The sequence below is a fragment of the Gracilinanus agilis genome, chromosome 3 (assembly GCF_016433145.1).
Source record: "Gracilinanus agilis isolate LMUSP501 chromosome 3, AgileGrace, whole genome shotgun sequence".
NCBI classification, from domain to species: Eukaryota; Metazoa; Chordata; class Mammalia; order Didelphimorphia; family Didelphidae; genus Gracilinanus; species Gracilinanus agilis.
Window position 1 is genome coordinate 249510497 of NC_058132.1, and position 26675 is coordinate 249537171.

At 37.3% G+C, this 26675-nt stretch overlaps 1 protein-coding gene across 1 annotated transcript in view; it reads right to left on the minus strand.

The window, feature by feature from the left end:
* RAPGEF4 (Rap guanine nucleotide exchange factor 4) overlaps positions 1–26675 on the minus strand; it is a 280672-nt gene that overhangs the window by 41980 nt on the left and 212017 nt on the right. Inside the window, exons 15-20 of the mRNA XM_044669788.1 lie at positions 13761–13911; positions 11480–11568; positions 10184–10214; positions 9875–9953; positions 7813–7959; positions 4724–4821 (exon numbers count right to left, since the gene is read on the minus strand). Of these exons, the coding sequence (XP_044525723.1) occupies positions 4724–4821; positions 7813–7959; positions 9875–9953; positions 10184–10214; positions 11480–11568; positions 13761–13911 (595 nt within the window). The remainder of the gene's footprint in view (positions 1–4723; positions 4822–7812; positions 7960–9874; positions 9954–10183; positions 10215–11479; positions 11569–13760; positions 13912–26675) is intronic.

Consider the following 26675-nt stretch of genomic DNA (forward strand, 5'->3'; position numbering starts at 1 on the left):
GAATCACAAAATATTAGAGATCAGGGAGGAGCCTCTGAAGACATTTCATCCACCCAGGACCAAAAGGGAACCTAAACCATAGCAAATACTCATCCAATCTATGTTTGAAGATTTATAGAAAGGGTGACTCCATTTCCTCCCAAGGCATTTCATTCCATTTTGGGAAAACTCTATTTGCTAAAAAACTTTTCCTTGCTGTGAGCCTAAATCTGACTGTGTAGTCGCAGGAAGGTTAATGATCTCTCTTCTGCATGATAATCTTCCAAGTACATTTAACCAGCTGTCCAGTCCTTTCTAAGCTGTCTCTCCTAATTCTCCCAACCTATTCTCCATGATGGCCACCAATCCCCTCACCATCCTGGTTGCCTTTCTCTGGAAGCATTTCAGTTTGCTCCTAGTGCTGCTTTGCTCTATTTATTAATATATGCTATTCTTGTCTCTCTTCTTAGATGATGAACTCCTTGAGAGGGAGATTATATGTTGCACTTCTCAATAACCCATGTCGTGCCTTGCATGATGCCGAGCACATAGTTGGCACTTAGTAAATATACTTTGAATGAATGATTGATTGATGGGCTCAGCCCAAATTCCAGTCAGGAGCATTACTTCATAGATGATATCCCTGAAGCTTTCCAAAAGAGAGCTGCTTTTGGACTCAAAAGGGTGCTTCATGGCCTAAAAGTTCACATATCATATGCAAACTGCCCCTTTTTGGAATAATATAACTCACAGAAATTTTTTGTTGCTGTTCAGTCATTTTCCAGTCATGTTTGACTCTTTGGGATTCCACTTGGGGTTTTCTGGGCAAAGATCCTGGAGTGATTTGCATTTCTTCCTCCATTCACTTTACAGGCAAGGAAATTGAGGCAAACAGAGTTAAGTGACTTGCCCAGGCTCATACTCCTAATAGTGACTGAGGGCAGATTCAGGAAGTTGAGTCTTTCTGATTTCAGGCCTGGCATTCTATCCAAGCTGCATAGTAATACTAATGAAAAGCTATTTGTCAGGAAGAGGCATCTGGCTGCAAGAAGTATACATTTGCATCCCTTTCAAAGAGAGTACAAATTCCTTTCCACCACTCAAGCATTCCAGTGGAAGAATATTCTGACAAGCAGCTATGGCTTGTAAGGATGCAGGATCATCTGCAAATAAACAGAGGCTTAAAAAGTTAGTGTCTTCTCCACAGGGAGTTGGAGATAGCCATGCTTTACATCTTAGTGCCAAAGCCATTTGACACACTCGACAAGAATCAACTGGCAAGAGAAACCCCCATTTGCCTTCATGTTGTAAACACATCACACAGCACCTTAAATAGTGCTCCATGGAAGCATTTCTCTTCCAGTTCTGGTTTCCCCTTCTAAAAATGACTTGTTATTGGAAATGTTTACTTGGACTTAAGAATTCTGATCAAGGCAATGGCCAACCACAATTCCAGACGACTGGTAATGAGGCATGCTACCAAATGGAGAGGCGATGGATTCAAGTTGCAGAATGAGACTACATTGGTGGATACAGTCAATGTGAGGATGAATTTTGCTTGATTATGCACATTTCTTACAAAGGGCTTATTTTTCTTTCTTTGCAAATAAATGTATATGGGGGGAGGAGAGTGAGGAGAGAGGGACCTAGAAGTAGGGATGGCCCTCCAAACAAGAAAGAAAATAAAAGAAAGACAAAGAGAGGGAGTCATTGAAACCTGTTTTTGAAATGCATAGAAGATAAAAGAAGGAATCACATAACAGGCAAGGCAGCTTTGAAAGTGACATTGAATTGATTATATACTTAAAAAGGAAAGCAGGATTTGCATAACAGATTTGTTGTTTCATGTCCAAGCCAGGCTCTCTGTTCTACTGTACATATTGATGTAGTCATTTTAGGTGAAGTTCAAGTTCAGAATTTTTATTAAAAATTTTTTTTAAGTTTTTTTTCAGCAGGTGACCCAAAAGAATATGAACAGAAACATGGACAGGCTTCACAAATGCCTGGACTAAAAGAAAAGGTCATGGTCTCTACTAACCTAAATGGAAAGGGGGAACTGGTTATCTTGAAAGAGATACCACTGTCCTTGGCAAGTTTCCATTCAAATCATATTGGGATACCCTTGCAGTCTGCAAAAACTCACTCCTAGCTAGTTTTGACAAACGCAGAAATCAATTAAAAATATGGAATATTATTCTTAGATGAAAATTCAAATCATTTGTTTAGTTCAACTTTTTCATTTTACAGGTGAGACGAACAGGGAGGTAAAGTGATCTACTCAAGGTCAAACAACAAGTTAGTGGAAGAATCAATATTAGAATTCAGACCCTTCCCTCCCCCCCTTCCATTTTCAGGCCTGTGCTCTGCCAGAGTGTATATCTTTTAGGGTGCTCTGACCTTTAATGCCTATGATCCCAGGAAACTGAGGCCAAGAAAAGTGAAGTGGCTTGGCCAAGGTAACACAGCTGTTACTGGGCAGGAGTGGGGCTTGAGACTATCAAGGTCTTCTGATCCCCACTTCAGGGAGGGCTCTTCCCACTTCTCTCAGTCATACTTATTGCCTCCCATAGAGACATGGACATCGTAATCAGTCGATTTTGTGCAGTGCTAATCACTTATGGTACATAAATGTCACTGTCATTGTCATCTATTATGGAATCTAAAAAGATGCATAATAATCGGCATCTCTGCCACTTGAATTGGCCCCATGGTTTTCCTCCAAAGAGCTGAGGAAATTGCCTTTTGACTTTTTACCCACTTTATGTGAGGTCACTAGAAAACAGGTCCACTACTAAAACATTTTATTTCAATTCAGAAAATATTCATAGAGCACTTTCTATGTATAAGAGCAATCCATCAAAAAAGCATTTATTGATCAGTTGTAAGGCAGGCAGCTAGGTGGTGCCATAGCGCATATGGTGCTGGGCTTGGAGTCAAGAAGACTTATCTTCTTGAGTTCAAATATGACCTCAGACATTTCCTAGCTGGGCAAGACATTTAACCCTGTTTATTTCAGTTTCCTCATCTATAAAATGAGCTGGAGAAGGAAATGGCAAACCATTCCAGTGTTTTTAACAAGAAAACTCCAAACGGGGGTCACAAAAAGTCAGACAGGACTGAAATGACTGAATAAGTACCCTTGTTGTACCCACATTGTGCTAAGTGCTGAGGATGCAAAGAAAGTTAAAAACAATGCCTGTCCCCAAGGAGCTAACATTCTAATGAAAGTGGGGGAAAATGCAAAAACAAGATATATCTAGAGTGGTCACAAGGTAACCTCAGAGAAGATAGAACTAGCCACTGTGGAGATAGGAAAGGCCTCCTTCAAAAGATGGATTTTAGCTGAGATGTGAAGGAAACCAGGAAAACTAAAACACTGTGAGTGGAGACAATTTCAGGGAAGGGAGGCAACTAATGCAAAGAACAGAGATAAAAGATGGAATGTCACGTGTGAGAAGGGCAGTGTAGCTGGATGGTAGAGAACATGGAAGAGGGAAAAGTGTAACAAACTGGAAAAAGATTAAGTCGTGAATAGCTTTAAATAGCAAATAATAATAGTTGGTGTTTCTATAGTGCTTTAAGGTTTGCGAAGCACTTTATAACTACCTCTTTCAATCCTCTCCAGTTGAAGAAACAGAGAGCCAGGGGTTAAGTGACTTATCCATGATCACTCAGCTAGAAATTATTTAAGTCTTTATTTAAACTCATGTCTTGCAGAATCCAAGTCCAGTGCTCTCTCCATTATGCCACCTGGCCACCCCTAATGCAAAACAGAGGACTTGATACTTAATTCTGGAGGCAATATGGAAACATTGTGACTTATTGAGGGCAGGGCATTAATGTAATTTGGTCTATCCTTCAGAACAATAATTTGTGTTACTGAGTGTGAGATGTATCACAAAGAGGATAGACTTGAGGGAGGAAAATCATTTGGAAGGGTTATTGCAATAGTTCAGGCAAAGAATATAAAGGCTTGGGGACTCTCTGTCTCTCTGTGTCTCTGTCTCTGTCTCTGTCTGTCTCTGTCTGTCTGTCTGTCTGTCTGTCTCTCTCTCTCTCTCTCTCTCTCTCTCTCTCTCTCTCTGAGAGTTTGGAATTGAGAATGACACTGAGGTTTTAAGCCTGGGTAGCTAATTAGAGCATGGTAATACCTTTAACAAGTAATAGTAACCAGGATGAAAACTGAAAACAGTTACATTGATTGTTTCAGGGCCATTTTGATAGTCGTGTAACAATTCTGTGTGGCTCGGGTATTTTGCTGAGGACTGCATAAGAAAGTTTGATGTTATAATATGTAAGATCTTAGCAGCAACAAATGAGAACATTCATTGAGCCAAACTATTTTTCTCATTCTTGAGTGGTGATTTCGCTTTAATGATTTCTCCAAATTTACTACTGTGTTTGCTACATAGCACATTTATGTTGAAAAAAGTTTACTTTAACTTTACATTTCAAAGTGCTGGAAAGGTGGACTATGTTTTTGATGCAAAGTTTGTAGGATTGGTTCTTTTGTATTAATGCTTTTCAATATATCCCAGAGCCCCAGATTTATAGTTTGTAACATCTTTTGAAAATGCTCTTTACTCAAAGTATGCTTAATTTTTGTGAGGGGAGGAGGGAAGGGTAGGAAAGACCAAACAGTGTTCAAGGTGTTTCTTTTCCTTTTCCTTTTTTTTTTAAAGCACCAAGGTTACATGAGCTTTTTGATTGAAGATGCTGTTATGAGAAGAGCGTCCATACATACCAATGAGTCGAATTGCTCTCGCGGGCAAGCAAACAGGCGTCCATTAATAGTGAGCGTTGTAAATACTGAAACATCATTAGGTTTGAGCACCACCTTTTCTGTGAACATAAAAGCATAAGATTGCCCATTATATGCATCTGAAATTTGCTACACTGCCCTAATCACACCAACAAATTGTCAGCCATGCGAATTACCTGAATGTGGGCTGTTACTGTATGAAACACAGCACTAAAGGGACCTACTGAATAAAAAGGACCCATGGCATCCTTGGGCACTTGGTGATCAAAAAACCATTAGAAATAAGCACAAAACAAAGATCAAAATACCAAAGGGTCAATTTATGCAATTCCAAGCTGTTATTGTAAGCATATACATAAACTACATTTGCCATCTAACAAGCATGCTATGTTTCTAGTTGGAAATAATGCACAGTAGTTGGAGAGGAGATGAAAACGTTATAAAACTCAGATGGCTTCTGGATTAACATTGGACCCTGAATATATAGTATTTATAGTTCTTAAAAACTTTTATGCAATTGATTTGAATGATTTTCTTTATTTGCATATTTTAAAAATACTTTGATATTTAGGTGGATCTGTGATCTATCTGCTTTCATTTTTATTTCCTTTTGCCTTTTTGAATTAATTTATGTATTTAACTTATTTTTTCTGAGATCAGCAATTTAAATCCTTTCTTTCTTGTTCTATTGATCTGGGCAATTTATATTTTTATGAATATGTATGTATTTTATTTAAGATGTCAGGTTTTTTGGTATATGGTTATTCAAAACAGTTTCTTATAATTTCCTTTATTCCTTCTTCATGACAGCATTCTCTCAAGAGCAGGGATTCTTAACTTGAAGAGCTTGATTTAAAAAAAATTTTGTTTTGATAACTGTGTTTTAGTATAATTTATTTCCTTTGAAGTCCTATGTATTTTATTTTATGAATTTAAAAGTATTATTTTGAGAATAGGACTATTTTGCAGTCTACTTCACGAGGGGTCCATAATAAATGAACCCCTTTTTTCTATTGGTACAGATTGAAACTTAATTCTAGAATGTGCCACATGGAGTGCACCAGTGTGCTAGGTGGAGAATGGCTTCTGGATCTTTTGATATTCCACAGGTACTGATAGAACAGTGTTTTTTAACCTAAGGGCCAAGGACCTCCAACGGGTCTGTACATAGATTTCAGGGGTCTATCAATCTGAATGGAAAAGGAGCTGTTGTAACCTCCATCCTATCAGTGGCAGAAGACAAGCTTCTAGCTCATCAGCCTAGGCTATTATTTGCAGCCCATGAAACCTAGTAAAACACCACACAGCACTGATTTCCACGAAAAGTCCTAGTACTGCAAGAACCATTGGTTTCTATTGAAGCTTGCCTAATTTTCTAATGAATAGAATTCTGGGCGAGGACTTGGTAGAAATGGGTAATAATTTTGATTTCTCATTAATAATCTAGTTCTTACATTGAGTAATCATAGCTTACATATGATGTTGCTGTCTAGGCATTTCAGTTGTGTTCAACTCTTCATGACCCCATGGATTTTCCTGGCAGATACTGCTGTGGTTTGTCATTTCCTTTTTCTAGCTCATTCTACAGATGAAGAACTAAGGCAAACAGGGTTAAGGTTGTACTTCTTAGTACCAGGGTCACACAACTAGTAAGAGTCTGAGGCTGGATTTGAGCTCAGGTCTTCCTGGCTCCAAGATCTGGGCTCTATCTGCTAAGCCATCTAGCTGCTCCACTTTGTGTGTTTGTGTGTTACTTTAAGATGTATATTTTCTAAACAATAACAGGCATGGGAGGCAGATAGTGATTTCATTTCACAAAGGGGGAAATTCAATTATGGAAATGTTATTTTTCCCTCAAATAAGTTCTTGGAGGGAAGCAGCAGTTTTGTTTTTGCCTTTATATCCTAAAGCACTGAGTAGACTATCTCTAGGACAGAAGGTCCTGAATATTTTTAATTTATTTTTTATTTTTTAATTTTTTTCTGCTCCATTATATAATGTTTTTTAAATTATTTTTTAATTTTGAATATTTTCTCCTAGTTACATATTTCATGTTCTTTCCCTCTCTCTCAATCCCCCTAATCCCCCTTCGCCGACGCACAGTTCCACTGGGTTTTACATGTATCACTGATCAAGACCTAATTCCATATTATTGATAGTTGGACTAGAGTTATCATTTAGTGTCTACATCCCCAATAATATCCCCAACAGCCCATGTGTTCAAGCAGTTGTTTTTCTTCTGTGTTTCTCCTCTCACAGTTCTTCCTCTGACCTAGAATGAATACTAAGTATTGATTCCACGGTAGAAGAATTAGGGGTAAGCATGTGGGGTTAAGTGACTTGCCCAGGATTATATAGTTAGGAAATGTCAGAGGAACAATTTAAAGCCAGGATCACATGTTTCTAGGCCTGGTTCTTAATCCACTGCCCCCTCCTTAAGCAGTTTTTAATGAATTGAAATCAATTGCAGAATTCTCTAAGGACCAACAAATAGTAAGTGCCAAAGTCAAGATTTGCATCTATGACAAGCCCAGTCTAAGTGTGGTACCTTTTCAAGTTATTGTATTTTCCTCTTTCTCAGTTTCATTATTTATGAAATGGAAATGATCACAACTGTACGTGTCTATTTCAGACTTGTTAAGCTTAAATGTGGCCACTGATGTGAAGGTACCATTATATAAACACAAAATTATTATTGATGACAACAAAAATATATTATTAGTGTGATACCTCACCAGTCCAGCCTAAATAATCATGGAAGGACTCTACCAAACCCTGATTTCAGTCTTTCTGTTCAGCTGAGATGTTCCATTTTGGAGACAAGACTTGTATATTTAATACAAGATTAAATCTTTTTTTTTTTAACCTCTTACCTTCTGTTTTAGAATCAATATTGTGAATTGACTCCAAGGCAGAAAAGCGGTTAGGGCTAGGCAATTGGGACTAAGTGATTTATCCAGGGTCATTGAGCTAGAAGTACCTGAAGTCAAATTTGAATCCATAACCTCCCATCTTCAGGCCTACATCTCTTTCTACTAAACCATATAGCTGCCCGTGGATTAAATCTTTACCTCCTCCAGAGCTCATCTTGACAATTATCATTCCTTCTCCAGAACCCAGTTTGTCTGCTACGGCACTTATAACTTCCTTCACCGATGCTGACACAGGCACACGGATAGTGGTGTAAGTGTGGTCTAGGCAGTAGACTTTAAAAAGAACTATAGGAAAGAGAGAAATCTTACTACAGTATATCAATCTAGTGCATAGTAGTTGTTTTTTTAATCACAAGTTTTAGAAATATTTCCTTCATCCTACAGATTTTTTTTTTTTTTTTTTTTTACTATTTTAGCCTACTGTTCCCATAGAGCCATATTTTCACTTATCCAGAAAGGACTGAGCTAAATAAACAAAATGGCATGAACTGCTATTTATAAAAAATATATTCATGACTCCCTTCATCCCCCTACCTCCCAATTCAGATGCCTGTGAAACCCACAAAAGCAAATAGGGAAATAAGAAAGCTAATTATTTTCTAGGTCCATAATCTGGACTTGCCTGAAGATCCTGACCTTTTCATGACTGTTTTAGAAACTGTACCAAGCAGACCAAAATACCAAGCTATAGACATATAAAAATTTCCAGGTATTCTTGTGATGGGGATTCCAAACTGGTACAGAGTTTTGGGTCCAAGAGTAGCCCTTTTGACAACATGATGCTCTCATTTTGTTGTCACCTGCCTGGAGCATGAGTTTCGTGACCCTCTGTCTTTCTATATTTCTATTTCTTTATTTGTGGACTAGGCATACTAATGCTGATATTGTCTATCTCATAGTATTATGAGAAAAGGAACTTTGTGGATATACCATATAATGAACTATATTACTGTGAATTATACTGAATAATAATACTGATAATAAAAATTATTCTATAATCCATTTCTAAGAATATTTGGGGATGTTAGTAGTTTCTAGTTCATTTGGTTCATTTACATGTGTACTTTGGTTTAATGCCACCTGACATAAGAAATACATCTCCATTTTTATTTGGAGCAGAAGAGATCTGTGGCATGCCATTCATTATCATCCCTGAGTCACCATCACAGAAGCAGTTTCAGCTGCCATGTTTGCTGGTCTCAAGAGCTCCCCACCAAAGGCCATATGATATACAAATGATTTGAAATGGAAAATATAGGACTTTTTGTACCCTCCCCCATAATGCTTTTGGTGTATCTTTGAGGGTGAATGGGTAGGTGGAATGTAGTCTAATCTCTCTGAGGTCACTGAATGGGTTCTACCCAGAGCTTTTGAGGCAGCTCCATTCTCCTTGGTATCTACAAGGTATTGATGGCATGTACTATGCACTTATAGAGCAGGCATGATGGCAGACACTCTGGCATCTCATCCATGTCCCTCCAGGTGTAAGATAGAGTCAAAAGATTGTCCTTGTCTCTAGCATGGGATGACAATAATCTGGCTCCAGTCAAAAGATAAGAAGCACAAATTAGCGAGTTGCATGTATTAAGGAATGCCCTAATCACAATGAGTTTTATATAGCATTTTAAGATTTGCAAAGAACTTTACCTGTTATCATATTTGATTCTCAGAACAACCTTAGGAGGTTGGTGCTATTATTACCTCCATTTTATAGGGTAATATGAAATACAGGGAGGTTAAGAGTTTTGCCCAGGATTACACAATTAATAAAGCCGGAGGCAGGGTTTGAACTCAGGTCTCCTTGATTGCAAGTGTAGCACTGAATGCATTGCTCTACTTAGCTGCCAGAGATGACCAGCTCTGAAAGAAGGACCAACTTGATTACTGTGGGAGAGAAGATTTTATTCTGACCTGAAATCTTGTTATTCTGTCATTTCAGTCATGTCTGACTCTCCTTGGCACAGATACTGGAGTGGTTTGCCATTTCCTTCTCCAGCTCATTTTACAGATGAGGAAACTGAGGCACACAGGGTTAATTGGATTACTCAGGGTTACAGAATCATTAAGTGTCTGAGGCCAGATTTGAACGCAGGAAGATCAGTCTTTTTGACTCTAGGCTCTGCAATCTAGCCACTGCTCCACCTAGCTCACCTCCAAGGAGCCATTCAAACTGGATAGTGTACTGCAAGGGATTACTTACTTTCATCAGATCCCCGGACAGGTTGACGTTTTTGTGCTCTGTCTTCAACAGGGTTGAATTGTTGCAAAAGAACTTTGTGCTGAGAAAAAAAAAAAAAGGAACAGCATTAAATGCAGTGAGGGAGAACAGCCAACGTTTCTTGAAACATCAGTGAAAGCATACCTGAGCACAAATCAGGTCCAGAAAAAGAAGGGAGTGAAAAATATTTTGTCATTTCATTATTTTTTAAATGATATATTTAAATTTTCTGGAGAATAGTAGTTCTATCTCGTACAAAAAGTTTTGCCAATTAAAGGCCTTTTTACTCACCTTCTTTTGTGGAGCCTTGGCATCTTCTGAGCTAAAATGAAGAAACAGAGTTTATTACCAAAGATCTTTGGTAAATACTATTTTTATTTCTTTATTCTTACATAGCATCAGTCTTACACTTCACAAAGTAATCAGGAAACCAGTCTCACAAGAAAAGATAATCATTCTCATTTCAGGCTAAGGAGACCAAGGTACAGAAAGCCATGAAGGGATCAGCTATCATGGTGGCAAAAATAGTATGAACAACTAGAATTCCTGACTTCATTAGCTTGTATTCCTCCCAGGACTTAAAGTATAGCTCAGGCTTTATTTCCTTGTCTTCTGTGTTTATATGATGGGAACATTAGTCCTAAATATGATTGGCCTTGGGGTGAAGTTTCATGTAACTATTTCTACCATATAAGTTCTCATTACACTATTTGAGGCAGCCAGGGGATGAAGTGGATAGAGTGCTGGGATTGGAGTCAAGAAGATCTAGTCTTAGACCCTTATTAACTATATGCCCCTGGATAAGTCATTTAATCCCTATTTGCCTCAGTCTTTTCATCTCTAAAATGAGGAATAATAACACCTACCTCCCAGAGTTGTTTTGAGGATCAAATGAAATAATAATTGTAAAACATTTAGCACAGTGTCTGGCACACAGTGCATTACATAAATATAAACTACTATTACTTAAGTAAATATCTGGCCTCTAGTCATTCTGATTCTGAAACTTGAAGTTTAAAACTAGAGGGGTTCTATTTTGTTTATATAAATCTAAGAGGAATGGAAGCATTCAATTTATATTGCTATCCCAATATTTAGACTTGATAATTATAGCTAACACAGCACTTGACAAATATTATCTCCTTTGATCTTTATAACAACTCCAAAGAGTTGGTGATATTATTATCCCCATTTTACAGAAGAGGAAATTGGGGCAGATAGCAGTTAAATGATTTGCCCCAGGTCCCACAGTTAGAAAGTGTTTGAGGATAGATTTGAACTCAGGTCCTTATGATTCCAGGCTCAGTCCTGGAATCCACTGTGCCTCCCAGCTGCATTCCAATATAGAATGCAGCTTAATATATTCTCACCCTTTTAAAATTTGTATTCTACATGATGACTGCCTATCCCACTGTTCCCAGAACCCTCAGTTCTAAAATGATTAGATTTTGAAAAATTGTTTTAAAACTTGAACATATAAAGGGTAGTCAAAGGGCCACAGGAGACTATGATTAGAGGTAGTGTACTTATATCAAAGTTATATACAAAAAAAAAAAAAAAAAAAAAGAAAGTCAAGGCTCTCCTTACATTTGCTTGACCATTTTTTCTAACTCTGGAAGTTGGTCCTTGAGAACTGTAATCATCCGGCTATCATCTGATACAGATACATAAAACTCCTGAAATTAGTGGAGAATACATTGGTTAGCAATAAAAGTCACAGATCCATTATTCTGCAAAGATTAAGAAATAGGTTCCATAATTTAATTTCATTTGCTGATCACATGGCCTTTATTTAAGGCATTGAATAAAGGAGAAAGTATTCCACTGTAGTTGTCATTATCCTCTAGGGCAACAATGGGCAAACTACAGCCCGAGGGCCAAATGTGGCCCCCGGAAATGTTCTATGGGCTGCACGACATTATTGATAATCTGACGAATACAACAAGTAGGATACAATACAATGCAACTTCAAAAGAATTGCTTTAGAAACTGAATGACAGATGAGCATTTCCTTTCTTTTGGCCCCTCTTTAAAAGGTTTGCCCATCACTGCTTTAGGGTTTTCCAGAACTCTTATGGAGAGTTGTTTTTGTGATAGTTTTCATTTTAAGATCACTTTGCTGATTGACTCTATGAAAAATTTCTTTACTGAAGACAATTCAGAGAAGACTTTTCATATATTTTAACATGGAAAAATCCCTTGGTTACAATATTACATTGGTTATTGTTATTAAAAAATGAATAACATTAATAAAAAGAATTTACCACAACTATTAGCTGCTTTTGTTTACTTGATTTAGGACCATTAAAAATAAATTCTAAAGTTCAACTTAAAGTTCACCCTTTGAAGTGATTAAGTATTCATTACGTCACTATCAAATATATGAATACCCCAAAATTAGTAGATCAGTTTTAAACTTTAAAAACTACGCTTAGATTTTAGGGACAACACTGGTCAAAGGTCAATCAAGTTTCTGGAACCACCTTTCAAATAGAGACTTTCAGCTGCTAACTAGATGGTCAATTTTGAAAAATAAAAATCAATTCCCAATGAATACACATAGAGGATCTGTTTTCCCCTGCCTCTGTCTCTCTAAAGAAGATGATGGAAGAATAAACAGATGCCTGCCTTTTAGTGTCAAGAGGACCTAGGTCCAAGTATTGCTTCTAACACATGTTGACTGAGTGACCCCAGGCACTTAACTACTCAGTGTTCCAAGCAATCTAAAAATTTCATAAATTACAGATAAATTACTACTCTAAGGGAGTTTCCACTAATTACTGTTTTTTTTTAATTAGAGGAATTTTCCATCACCCATTTTTGTTAGATTTCTTGCTTCAAGATTCTCTCTTAATTCCTAACTATTCAATTAGGTTCTGGGTTTTTCTTACCATACATTATGTTTCAAGACCTTTGCTCTTGTCCACCACTTCCTCAAACAACTTTATTCAATATTATTATTTCTTAGGAGGAGTTTTATCCTTAATAAGTTATAGAGGCAATAGGATGACAACAGAAGCAACTAATAAAGATGAATAAAGTCATCTTTATTTTGGTTAACCAAGATGAGAGGATGGGAAGAGGCCACAGAAACAGGAAGTATTTCAGCATCAACTTGATCCTTGCTTGAATGATCTGTTAACAATTGTCTTAACTTAAGCTTATGGCACATATCCCTCACATCCACGGAACAGAGGCCACAGATTCATTTGTGAAATATAAACTCCTGTGAACATTCTGCGTTAAAGAAAAAATAGACCATTCCATTACCCTAAGGGTTCCTTACATTTTACTATGCTCTATATCATTCCCTCTGAGTGTGCTACTCAGAAGGGGAGAAGAATAGACATTCAAAGCTTATTTTGTTTTGGTCCATCCATTTAAGAAATCATAGAATCATAAGCATTTGGGCTAGAAGGAATTTTTTTAAATCATCTTATTCTACCAGCTCCCGACTTCAGGTGGGTAAGGTATTATTATTGTAAGATGCTCAATGGAGGAAAGCTGTTATTTAGAGAAGTAGATGGGTGCAGGAGACATAATAGGGAATTAGGGTTATGGACTGGAAGAAAGGAAACCTCTTTAAACTGGATAGTCTTTAGGTTGAAAGCTAGATTCAGCCATAGCTCTACTTCTGTGACTTTTCAGGGCCATTTCTCTACTCTATCACCAAAAGAAGTAATAGATACCAAATTTTAATAACATCATTAGAATTTCTTGCTTCATTTTCTTTGAAATGAGAATATCATTCTTAAACTTGCAAAATAGACTCCTTATCCATTGTGTCTTGCTCCTAGAATAAGCCCCTTTATAACCATGCTAAAGAAAAAGAGGACAGTAAGAGAAGGAATCATTCTAGCATACATACCTCCAGGAAGGCCATTGCTACTTCATCCTCTTGTAGTAAGTCTCCATACAAAGCAGCCCACTGGAGGACCAGACGGATGACTCGCCTCTTGTTGTTGAGGGCATAATCCATTTTGTCCTGTTCTGTACCTTGGGAAGGCTGTGCGTGGTAAGTGCCAAGGGGTCAAGGAAGACATTTGGCAACTTAAAACCTACTTTTCAGGGCAGTATTTGTAAAGTGCCAGAATTAAATTACATGATACCAGACTGTTAGGAGACCTGCTAGGTCTGGTGTGTCTCTGTTTCTTCTGCAGCCTGTCTTGTACATTGTCACCAGACTGATCTTCCCAAAGTATTATGTCAAGCATATCAATCATTGGTGCTAAAAGTGCCAACTGCCCTCCTGATTTCCCACAGGTTAAATATCAGTTTTTTAGACTATTGCTCAAATCCCCCCATAATACTGTCCAAACCCTTTTTCTAGACTTATCTGCTATAACTTTGCTACATCATTCTTTCCAACCAAAGTTTCCCAGACCTCCAAACATCATCCCTTTGCACTTTTTTATCTCCATTTTTTTTCATACTGGAACATCCTTTTCTTCCTCTCTGCCTATTGCAATTCTGTCCATCCAATTCAAATCTCACCCCTTGACATAAAGCCTTTTCTGATCATCCTAGTCTAAAGTTCTCTCTTCTTTCTCTGAAGTACTTTTTGCTTGTATCATTTATCAACTTATGTACTTCAAGGATTAAACAGGAAGAGATATTTTTCAGAAACTTAGCATTTGTGGGTGTGCACATGCTGGGAGGGGAGTAGCTGGAAGGAGATGCCCATAACAGAATGCCTGAGCATGGAAAAGGAAGTAGGTGTGATAGCTAAGCATAGCCAGAGGGTGGGAGAATAAGGGGAGATTGGGGGTACTAAAAATAAGGCTCCTGACTTTCTCCCAACCCCTGAAAATGAAGTACCACTCCCAAATTATATTTTTGTGATACTAGGCTTCCTTGGAAACTCTATGAGAGGTATGTGATGGCAACAATTGTCTTAGAAATAATTAATCTGGTTGGGTTTTGAGATCAACCTGAAGAATCCTGATCTAATGCCTTAGCAGTTCCTAATATACTACACCCTTCTTCTATCATCTTAAACTAGTATTTAGATCTTGTTAATTTTCATCATATTTATGTCTTGTCTCATAACCAGTCTATAAGCAAGTTGAAAGTCATATATCATTGATTTAGGGCTAGAAGGGGCCCCTTCTATTATGGATAAAGATTCCAAAGCCTGGAGAGTTTGTATTTTGTTGAAAGTCATAAAGGTAGTAATTGTCAGAGGTAAGATTTCAGCCTAGGTCCTCTGACTCTAGAGCCAGTATTATTTATATTGTACCAAGCAGGGACCATGTCTGACACTTTTAAAAATGTCTCCCACAGAGCAAATCACAGTGCCCTGCAAAGAGTAGGTGCTTAATTATTTGCCCATTTTTATTTAACACAGCCTTCTCTCTCAAGTTACTAATAAAACATAAGCCCTTTAGTTTGTAACTGGGTAAAAAAGACTGGATCCTCCTTTGACTGCCCTACCACTGTTTTAAAGCATTGTTGAAAACAGCCTCTCAGGAATGTTATTCCTGAGAGCTGCACCAGTAAAAGGCATTTTCAAGAAGGGTTATAAATAATCATGATCAAACTAAATGACAGAACCTTAAAGCAAAGGTTTCCTGCATGTAAATGGGTTACAAAATGGTTTTCATAAATTGAGCACTGGATTCATAAAAAAGGAAATTGGTCTACCTGTATTACTACAATTCTCTCAGAGCTGACTAGGAAAAAAAGGAGAAATACATGCACTGTCTATGAAAATGATTTCTTTCTGATTAACCCTTTGGTTTCTTGTTTTTTTCAGTTTCTTGGTTTTATTTTTCTCTTCTAAGAGATGTGATGGTGGAGGTCCCTGCTCATATAACACATTATAATATATATATATGGTCATTAATAGACAACTGGGTTAGTATTCAATAAAAAAGTGTTTCTATTTTTCAATTGACAATAAATACCATAGCGGACTAATGGTAATAAGGACTTATGAGAATTGGGGTATAGAGCTAAGATAATTTAAATATAATGTAGATTCTCCTCCTACCCACCCCAACTTCTCTTTTGCTTCTCCCCACCCCCACTCCATTCCTTTTTTTGGTTTGGTTTTGATAGTAATTTGTGATTGTGAAGTAACTCAGAGTATATGTGTCTGGGAAGATTCCTTCATTTCCAAGGCAGAAGAGTGGTAAGGGTAGGCAATGGGGGGCAAGTGACTTGCCCAGGGTCACACAGCTGGGAAGTGTCTGAGGCCAAATTTGAACCTAGGACCTCCCATCTCTAGGCTTGGCCCTCAATCCACTGAGCTATCCAGCTGCCCCCTTCACTCTAGTTTTTGATGGCTACCTGAGACAAAGTGCAGATTTGGAAAGATCCTACCAAGGTGGAAGTGCTTGCCTATGGACCTGACCATAGATAGCATATCTTTCATCTTTAGATCAGACTGACTGAGTTCTAAAAGTCTTTCATCACTGGAAAGTTGGCTACTGAGGGATGAAGATATTTTACTGCAGCTTCATTAATCATATCTACTAAATTGTGCTAGTAAAGCAGTTGGAACAATATTCTCTGATCCTCAAAGTATTTAAGCCTAATGACAAAGAAACAATACAGGGAGGTAAGATGGTTGGAAAGAAGGGAGGAAACCGATAACAATCAATAAGAGTAGGTTCAGTGTAGGCTGAAATGATCAAACCAAATGCCATTTGTCATGTTTGAAAGCAAGGCTCTGCTTCTGCTCTCCCTGAAACAGAATTCCCAAATGTAATCCTGATAACAAGTGAAGAACATGTGAAGATTCCTTTCCTTCTTGCCCTGCAATCTAGACCCAATATCTCCAGTCATTTCTTTGATCTTGGATGATCTTACATTCCTGGTCAGGTAGGTGGTGTAGTCTATGTAGCACCAAACTTGAAGTCAGGAAGTTATTGCTGTTCAGTTGTTTCAGTCATGCCTCACTCTTCATGACTCCATTTAGGCTTTTCTTGGCAAAGATACTGGAGTGGTTAACAGGAGTTAAAATCCTGCCTCAGATATTCAGTAGATGTGTGACTATAAGCAAGTCACTTAACCCCTATTTGCCTCTATTTCCCCATCAGTGAAGTAAGACTAATACTGGTATCTACATATCAGGGTGATTGTACAGATCAAATTAGCTGATATTTGTAAATCATTTTGTAAACCTTAAAGCTCTATGTAAATGCTAGCTGTTATAAATCCTATAGTTAAGTTTATTAGTGAATCATGAAAGATGGGTAGCTCCTATGATACTTTGTTATATAAAATTTGCAGTCCATGTCTTTTGAAAACTATGCTATTACCAATTTTATTTAAAAAGTTATGGCATTTTATAAATTAAATTCATAAAACTACATACATATAGACTGTTGAGCAAGTACATTAAAGAAGTACATTGAACAAGTATTTTTGCATGGACAAACCTCATCTAGAAAATGACCCCTTTTCCCTCAATTATTATTTAATCTGGGGAACCTGAAATCAGAGTTTAGGAAAACATCTCTAGAAAATGGTTCAAGTATTCTAATAATGTGGCTTTTGAGAGATTGCTTCATTAAGAAAAATGTTAGTACACTTCCAAAATTTTCTAGTTAAAACAACTTAAAATACTTTTAACAGAATTGACTAATGGACTATCATTTTAGAGGTTGAGAAGAGGGATATTCTTATTAATCCATTAGGGAGATATTCAGTGTATTCTTTCTTACTTTTGAGGTTAGCTTGACCTGATTTTCAAAGAGACGTGTGACCCAAACATAAGACTGGCATATCCCCCCTCAAACTTATCACCCCATTCTCTCCATCCCTGCAGTTGTACTGGATCTAGTCTATCATTCCAAAGCTGTTGTCATCTAGTCAGTAGGCCCTGTGTCACAAAGTAGAAGCAAGACCTCATCACATTAGCAAAATGTCTATATCTAAGTTATCTGTAAATTTGGTTGCAGATATTATAGTTCATTGCCCACTATGCCAGAAGATACTTTCTTTAAGAGACAGGAGAAAGGTATATTCTTTTTTAATTTTGAGTTGGGTAAACTGTTTCTTGTTGGTAACAAATGCCACAACACAGTTTGCTAAGCCTTTTGTTTCTGTAAATGATTGGTAGGGTACCTGAAATTCTCATGCAAAAAAAAAAATGAATTTCAGGAAAACTAGTTGCATTAGAGGCTGGGGAGTATATGGATTTAATAGGAAAGCAACTTGGTCTCTTGACTGAGACCTAAGCTGACTAGAGCTGAGTCAGTTTACTATGGTATAAAAATGCAGAACAAGGTTTTGTTCTCTGAAGGATCCAATCCTAGGTCTTGCTGAACCATAAAAAAGCTTCTAATGGACTCCGACTCTTTCACAGTAGTGATTCAGGTAACCTTTGCCTTCACTCCAGGACCTTTATCTTTAGCTAATTTCTAAACCTTTACTGATGTCTGCATTTAACTCTCAAGTACTATGACCTCTAAATGTTCCTGCCTCCTGAGTCTATATATCCCAAACTCTTGACTTTTAAAATTATTATGAATTAATTCTTGAAGTTTGTTCAATTCATATAACATTCTGAATCATTCAAGAATATAATCTCTTTTGGTCTTCCAGAATACTTTCCTCAGTCATTACTAGCTGAAGCATGAGGCATCTGAGGGACAAGAAGCAGCATTTCTCCTGACAAACTATCAACAGGCCTGGATGGAGACAGCCCAGGATGCTGACCCCTGGAGTCTTGGGAAAATCAGTGTGCCCAGACTACCAGTCCTTCCAGCCCAAGTGCTGCAGCCATCATCGAGGGGAGCAAATACTGTAGAGAATGGGCCCAGCTTCCTCCCCACTACCAGCCCTAGTTGATGATCAGCGCAAGATACTTGCCATCTATGGGCTGGTAAGCCCAGCAACTTTTAGACTGGCAATATCCCTTAGACCTCCAGGCCTTAATCTACCTAAGCCTTAATATCTATAATCCTAGAAAGTGAATTCCATGAAGAGGTCTCTTGGCAAGTACTTCTGTTGATGCTACAACCATAGCTACTGTAGCACTAGAAAAGAAAGTTCTTAATGCCAAAAAAATCCTTGACGTTGCCAAATGGTTCAATATCATGAAAAGACATAATTTTATCACAGAAAATGACATTAAAGATGATGCACCACCATCTGTTTTGCCACTGTACCCTAAGGGCCATGGGGCCTTCCTATTAGATTTGTAGTTGTACATGTTGTCTTTCCAATTGAAATATGAACATCTTGAGAGCAGGGACTTTTTATTTGTGTTTGAAGTTTTTAGCACAGTGCTTTGAACTTAGTAAGCACTTGATATATGCATTTTAATTCATTCCCAGAAATTGTAAAGTTGGTATAACTGTTCATTGCCTGACTGTCATTACTTGGATTTTGAGTTGGTTTCACTAAAGTTGGTTTGGGCTTTGCTCAGAAAGTGGAATCCAAAGTGAACAGACTTGAAAACTAGAATTCTGAGTTGGTGAAAAGAGCCTTCAGTCTCAAAGAGAATTTCTTTCAGAAAGAGAGCTTACCATGAGTGTGGAACATTACATATATTTTTCAATGTATTGACTGATTTTCCTAATTGGTTTTTTCTCTTCTTTTTAAAAGCATTCTTTGTTGTATGGGATAGTTCTCTGGGAGGAAGAAGGGAAGATGCACAAGGGAAGAATAAGAAAAGATTCCTCCAGAGAAGGCAAAAGATGCAGTAGTTGGGCCTTTTGAGCTAGGTGAGCTAGTCTTGAGAAAGAGTCTCTGCCATTTTCTCCTGGTTTGGTTGAAGAGGAAAGTGAGGGAGTTACTGGGCTTGGAGTTAGAAGAGAAGCTGCCAAAACAGAGAGTCAAATAAGAGGGGCTTATTACCCTGAACCCCCCAGCATCAGAACAGCACAGAGTCATACAATTCTCTGAGTCTCCTCTACTATCCTAAATCAGTAATCAACTTTTTATAATCTGCATGTTGGAGAAAGATAATCCAGATAAAGGAAAGATCATGCAATCCACAAATCATAGCATCATTTTTATGTTAAAGCTAAAAGAAACCTTCTAAGATTATTTAATAAAACCTCCCAAATAGGTGAGAAAATTGAGGTTCAGAGAGGTTTTGACTTGCATAAAGTCGCATAACTTACTTAGTGGCAGAGATGGGACTCAGTCTCAGACCTCCTAATTCCCAGGCTCTTTGCACCTCACTATGTCAATTATTGTTGGGATTATTTAAAATTTTTTTATTCTATTCATAAGGCCAAAAAATGAACATTTCTGTATACCTAGTAGAACAGAAAAAGAGAATTCTTTAAGAAACTGAATATCTATTATATGTAGATTGTTTTTTTTTTAAAGCATAATAAAATCAACATGTTACTTTCATTGCTGTCTTGCTTCTCTCTGATTCTTTCTGGCTCTCTTTCTGTTCTCTTCTGTGTAATAGAAAATGCTTCAATGGTCCTCTTTTTTTCATTTATTTTTCCCTCCTTCCTTCTTTGTTTTCTTCCCTTCTGTCCTCCTTTCTTTCCTTCCTTCCTTCTTTCCTGTTTTCCTTCATTTTTTCTTTCCTTTATTCCTCTCTTTCTTTTCTTCTTTCCTTTCTTTCTTACCTCATATCTACCTCCCCTCTTTCATCACTTTCAAATTGAAAAAATAAAAATAAAACCTTTCAAAAATAGTCATTGTCAAGCAATAGGCTGTTTCTGAAAGTATATGTCTTATTCATCATCTTGACTCTCTGTCAGGAAGTGGATAGTATCATACATCCTCTTAGAATCTTAGGTGGCCATTGAATTGATCAATAGTTTTTTCTTTTCAGCATTTTTGTTCTAATTATTTTCATGGTTCTAATCACCTTATTTTGTATCAATTCATATAAATCTTGCTCAGATTTCTCTGAAACAATCCTTTTCAAAATTTTAAATTTTGTAATGGAAAAATGTTTCATTACATTTATAATTTGTTTAGTCATTCCCTAACTGATGAGTGTTCCCTAAGTGTCCAGCTCTTTGCTATAATAAGAACTGCTATAAATAGTTTTGCACATATGGGTTCTCTTCCCCTTTCTTTGATCACTTTGTGGTATAGGATTAGTAATTATACCATTGGGTCAAAGGATATAGGCTAATGACTTGGAGTGTATAGTTAGAAATTACTTTCAAGAATTAACTAATTCTTGAACCAATTCTTTTTTTTATTTTAATTTAAATTTTGAATATTTTCCCATAGTTACATGTTTCATATTCTTTCCCTCTCCTCCAAAACCCCCACCCCCTCGTAGCTGACGCACAATTCCACTGGGTTTTACATTTGAACCAATTCTTAAATCAACTTATGTCTCCAACTTTAGCGTGCATGTGAATTATTATTAGCATTATTTTCAACTGAACTATCTTTTGAATACATTTTTATTTGTCTGATATTAAAGACAATCTCAGTTACCCAGACATGCCAAGTGGCAGAAGTAATTGGCCTAAAAGTTTGCTGGAGGAAAGGGAAAAAAATTGTATTTAGAAGAGGAAACTGCTATTAATAAGCCAGCAAGAGATAAAAATCAGTTAAAGATAATAAAAAGGTGATTATTATATATCCCACCTTTGAAATACTTGTAGTCAGGAACTTGTTTTTGGTACACAAATTAATTTCTTCGTTCTGTATTTTAAGTCAGTTCCTTCTTACTATATACTGAGGAGACTCAAAGAAGGGCTATTCTTTCCTACCAACCTAACCCTATTAAATTTCCCTTCTATTCATCCTTTAAGAACACATTTGAGTTATATCTTGTCCTAGAAGTCTTCACTGATAACCCTAGATGACTGTCCTCTCTCTCTTCTCACAATTGCTGTTAGCTATGTATTCACTACTATATTGGGTGTTCAGGCTTTGTCTTCCCAAATAAGTTAAGTTCCTTTAGATCTGGGACTATATCTTTTGAATCCGCATAATTCATACCAGAGTTTAGACTCTGCAATACTTGCTTATTTATTGACTTTAAAAACAAGATCATCCCTTTGAGGAATTGAGGTCAATGCCATTTTCTAGAAATTCTCAAACCTGTCAAAAGCCTGCCTCTATGGTTAACCATTCATTATAGTTGTCCAGAAAAGTGTCCTGACTGCCAAGATTCTAAAAATAAGCAAAAGTCAGCATGTTAATGAAGCTTTTAGAGGACAATGGAACCAACAAAGCCAAACCTATAAGAATTCAAAATATATGACAAATTTAGTAATTGAGTCAATGCTTCAATTACTTATTTGGATATTTAGTTTATAGGATGTCAAATATAAGCATGACAAATTTTGGGATTTAAAAGAAAAACTTTTTTGACTAGGCACATCCTGATGGACTGGGGCTGTATATAATAAGACATGTGAAATAAGGATCAGGAGAGATGAAGAATATGATGTAGACTGTGCCTTCTGAACATTGCCAACAGCAGGTTTAATATTCCATTGAGTCATTTTCCTCACGCCGGCTCTGCCTTTCATACACTGTAATTATTTCATATATTTTTACCTAGTTATTATCTTACTCACCACAGGCACCTGTAATTTTTCTGTATTTTTACTGCTCATTTACTTATTTTTAATTCAGCTAATAATGGCTCCACATATTAAAATTATCATGGTGAAAGTAAGTGAAAACCTCCTAGGACGAACGGGCGGCAGATTCATTACAGCCTACAACAGGGAATACAATATTATGTATACCTTTTTGCAGTAAGTACATGTTAATTATGCAGCTATTTATAAAACACTAATCAACACCCAAACTGATCCTCTTCAGTGTTGTTGTGCCTTGAATGTCTGCTTTGCATACAACATCTGTGCTTAGAGATGAAAACAAACTTTGGGGGTCATCTGCCCACTGACTACAGAAGGATTTTGGCTGACAAGAATAAGAGAGAATTTTCTAGCTATATAAGCCAAATTTCTCACCCATGACTCTGGACAAAAGGGGTGGTGGTGGTGACTGAATAGAGATGGAGCAATTGCACTCATTTACAAAGAAAAAAGACAATAGCAACATAAGATTTAGAGAAGGAAAGACGTAGAGATAATTTAGCCCAGCTCCCCCATTTTGCAGATGAGAAAACTGTGTGAATTCTTTTTCTCCTTCTTGTGTGTTGAATTCCTACCTATCCTTTAATGTCCAATTAAAATGCTGACTCTGTTGAAATGACCTCATTAGATAGTGAATGCTTCCTCACTGGAAGAATTATAACAGAGGGTGGGTTACTGTTTGTCAGATAGGTTGTAGATGGGATTTCTGCTTTAGATGGGAGATTGTACTTAGATGATGTAGGAGATACCTTCCAATTCAAAAGCCTTTTCAGCTTGTTTTAAGTACATCAGTACACCAACATTTTCCCCTATCAAAAAGAAAATTCTGGCACTGGGCAATTGGTACTAGCATGGCCCCCTTTATTGGAAGGAAATGAAATTTAGAACATTTGACTTCAAGAGCTTGGAGTCCAACTGTTTAAACTAAAATAATTTGGGGCTTGGCTTATGGGAATCAGAGATAAGCCAACTTCAACTTCCTTCTCCCTCACTTCCTACTTCTAATCATTTGCTAGGTCCTGCCTTTACTATCTCCACCAATTCTCTCAAATCTATTCCCCTCCTTTATATTTGCATTGGAACTTTTAGTTCTACTACAATTCACCTAAATAAACATTTATTAAGTGCCTACTTCTACAGGGCACAGTACTAAAGAGTAGTTTGTAAATGGCTTGAAGGCAGGGACTGTTTTGATGCTTTGTTTCTTTATCTCTAAAACAATGCCTTACAGAGATAATAATACAGATCTATCCCCATCTCTCCACTTGGCTAGTTTTATCACTACTCCTCTGATTACAGAAGACCAAGTGGGCAGCTAGGTGGACTTGGAATCAGAAAGACATGAATTTAAGTTCTGCCTCAGTCATTTACTTGTTTATTTACCTGCCATGGGCAAATTACATATTCTCTCTCTTAGCTTTACTGTCCTCATCAGAAAAATGAGGATAATAATAGTACCTATCTCCTAGGGTTGTTGTGAAGATAAAATGAAATGATATTTGTAAAATGTTTTTCAAACATTAAAGCACTGAATAAATGCTCCTTATTATTATTCTCTGTCTCCTCACCATTCATAGTCACTTCCCTACTTCAGGCCCTCATCACTTCTCATGAAGACCAGAGGTGTCAAATAGGTGGCCTGCTGAACCAAATTAAAATGTAATTTGGAAACAGTTAGCAAAATAAATAATTATGCATAACAGAACATAAATAATGTTATTATATGGTTTTCTAATTTAGTATGCAGCCACAAGAATCTCTGTGTATGGTTTAGTGGCCCCCATTTTATTTGAGTTTGACACCACTGATATTCCATTTTCCTAAATGAGTCTTCCTGATTTCATTCTTTCCCCTTTTTAATCCATCCCCCATGTAGGTGCCAAATTGTTTTGTTTTTTGTTTTTTTTTTAAACACTTAACTTCTGTGTATTGGCTCCTTGGTGGAAGAGTGGTAAGGGTGGGCAATGGGGGTCAAGTGACTTGCCCAGGGTCACACAGCTGGGAAGTGTCTGAGGCCGGATTTGAACCTAGGACTTCCCGTCTCTAGGCCTGGCTCTCAATCCACTGAGCTACCCAGCTGCCCCTGTAGCTGCCAAATTGATCTTTCACACCACATTACTCCTCCATTCAAGAAGCTCTAGTGATCCCTGTTACCTTTAGGATAGAATCCAACCTCCTCTAGTATTTAAAGTCCATAAAAATTCAATCTGTATTTCTAAACTGATTTTCTTTTATTCTACCTCATGTACTCTGTTGTTCAGCCATTTTAGTCATGTCTGACTCTATGTCTGACTTTTTGTGAACCCATTTTAGGATTTTCTTGGCAAAGATACTAGAGTAGTTTGCTCTTTCCTTCTTCCACTCATTTTACAAATGAGGAACTATGGAAAATAGGGTTAAGTGATTCGCCCATAGTCACAGAACTAAGTATCCAAGATTGGATTTGAACAGACTAACATGGGTCTTCTTGATTTCAAGTCCAATGCTTTATCCACTGCCCTACTTAACTGACCTTTCATGCATTTTATTATCCAGCTAAACTGGCCTATTTGACGCTCTAGTACTTACTCTCTGGGTCATCTTGGACAAGCCACTTAAGGCTTTTGGGTCTCAATTTTCTCATCTATAAAATGAAAAAAAGATGGACTAGATAAGGAGTAGCTGAATAATTTTTTATCATATTTCAATGATCCTATTATCCCTGTAATAATATTCCATCTCCTCACTCTCTCTCTTTACTCACTTCTACCTTGTAACCTCTACCTCCCCCCCCTTTAAGATTCAGCTTTAATGCTTTCTTTTATAAGAATCCTTTCCTTATTCCTCCAGCTGTGAGTGGCCTGAAATTGCTTTGGATATATTTAACAAACTTCTCTTTATAAATATCCTTTTCCTATATTAGAATTGAAGTTCACTAAGGGCAAGTTGTATTTCATTTTTGTCACTGTATTTCCAATGCTTATCACAGAGTAGGCATTTAGTTAAGTGTTTGTTGACCTGGGTATTTGCCACTCTGTTCCTGTGACAAAGGAGAAGTAGGAGATAAAAGGTGATGGTAGGTGATAGAAGGAGATAGAAGGTGATGGAAGAATAGTGGAAGAGAAATGGGTTTATGTGGATTCACGATGGATGACCTCAATCCTCTTGATGAAGTAGGAAGCCATTACCCACTTTAAGTTGTGTGTGTTTGTGTGTATCTGTATGTATAGAAGGGAGGAGAATAGAACTCAAATGAGTTTTCAAGCAATTTTCTTGGAGAACAAAGAGAGTGATAGAGTAGAAGGTTGTTAGACATTAGAAAGGATTGAGGTTGCATGTCATATCTATAGTGAATAAAATCTTCTCTATCCTCTTTATCTCATAGATGAAAAATGGAGATACCCTGAAGTTTGCTTATCTGCTAAATCTCATACAATCTATTGCTACTGTTTTGCAATTCAGGGCTCAAACAAGTCCTACAAGTTCATGAATGGCCATGGCTGTGATGTCATGAAAGATCAAATTCTGTCATGCGAGGGGACTGGAAGGGTGAATTTCTCCTGTCCATCTGATCCCCTTTATTCTCATCATAGAAACAACTGTCCACCTCTTAAATTTAAAGGCAGCATCACCACTCCCACTTTGATATCCTGAGGTAAGATTCTGGCAATCCTGGCATTGGTAGCAACTGGTACCTTTTTCCCTTAATCCCTTCAATTCACTACTACCTGTTCCCCTCCCCCCAAACCCCAACAACCTTTACTATGCATTGAATAACTGAGTAGAAAATAATGTCTTTTTTTTTTTAAACCCTTACCTTCCATCTTAGAATCAAAACTATGTATTGGCTCCAAGACAAGAGTGGTAAGGGCTAGGCAATGGAAATTAAGTGATTTGCCCAGGGTCACATAGCTAGGAAGTGTCTGAGGCAAGATTTGAACTGAGGACCTCCTGTCTCTAGGCCTGACTCTCAATGCACTGAGTCACCCAGCTGCTCCTGAAGCAATATCTGATAGAGAAAAAGGATGGGGTAGAAAGGACATGTCAGTCTACTTAGAACACTCCCCTTTTTGTTCCCTATACAAAGCTCCTTTTAGTCTATACTGTCACTAAATTAACTTTTTGGGCAGTGGAGCATGTTTGAGAATGCTAGAGAAGGAGGAGGAAGGTACTATGTGGCATGGTCACTGGAAAGACCATTAAATCAGTCCAATTACTATATGTTAATATTTCCAGAGGTTGGTTAATCTAGGGAAGAGCAAGCAGGCATCTGAAGCATGTTATCTCTTTATACTAGAATGTGAGTG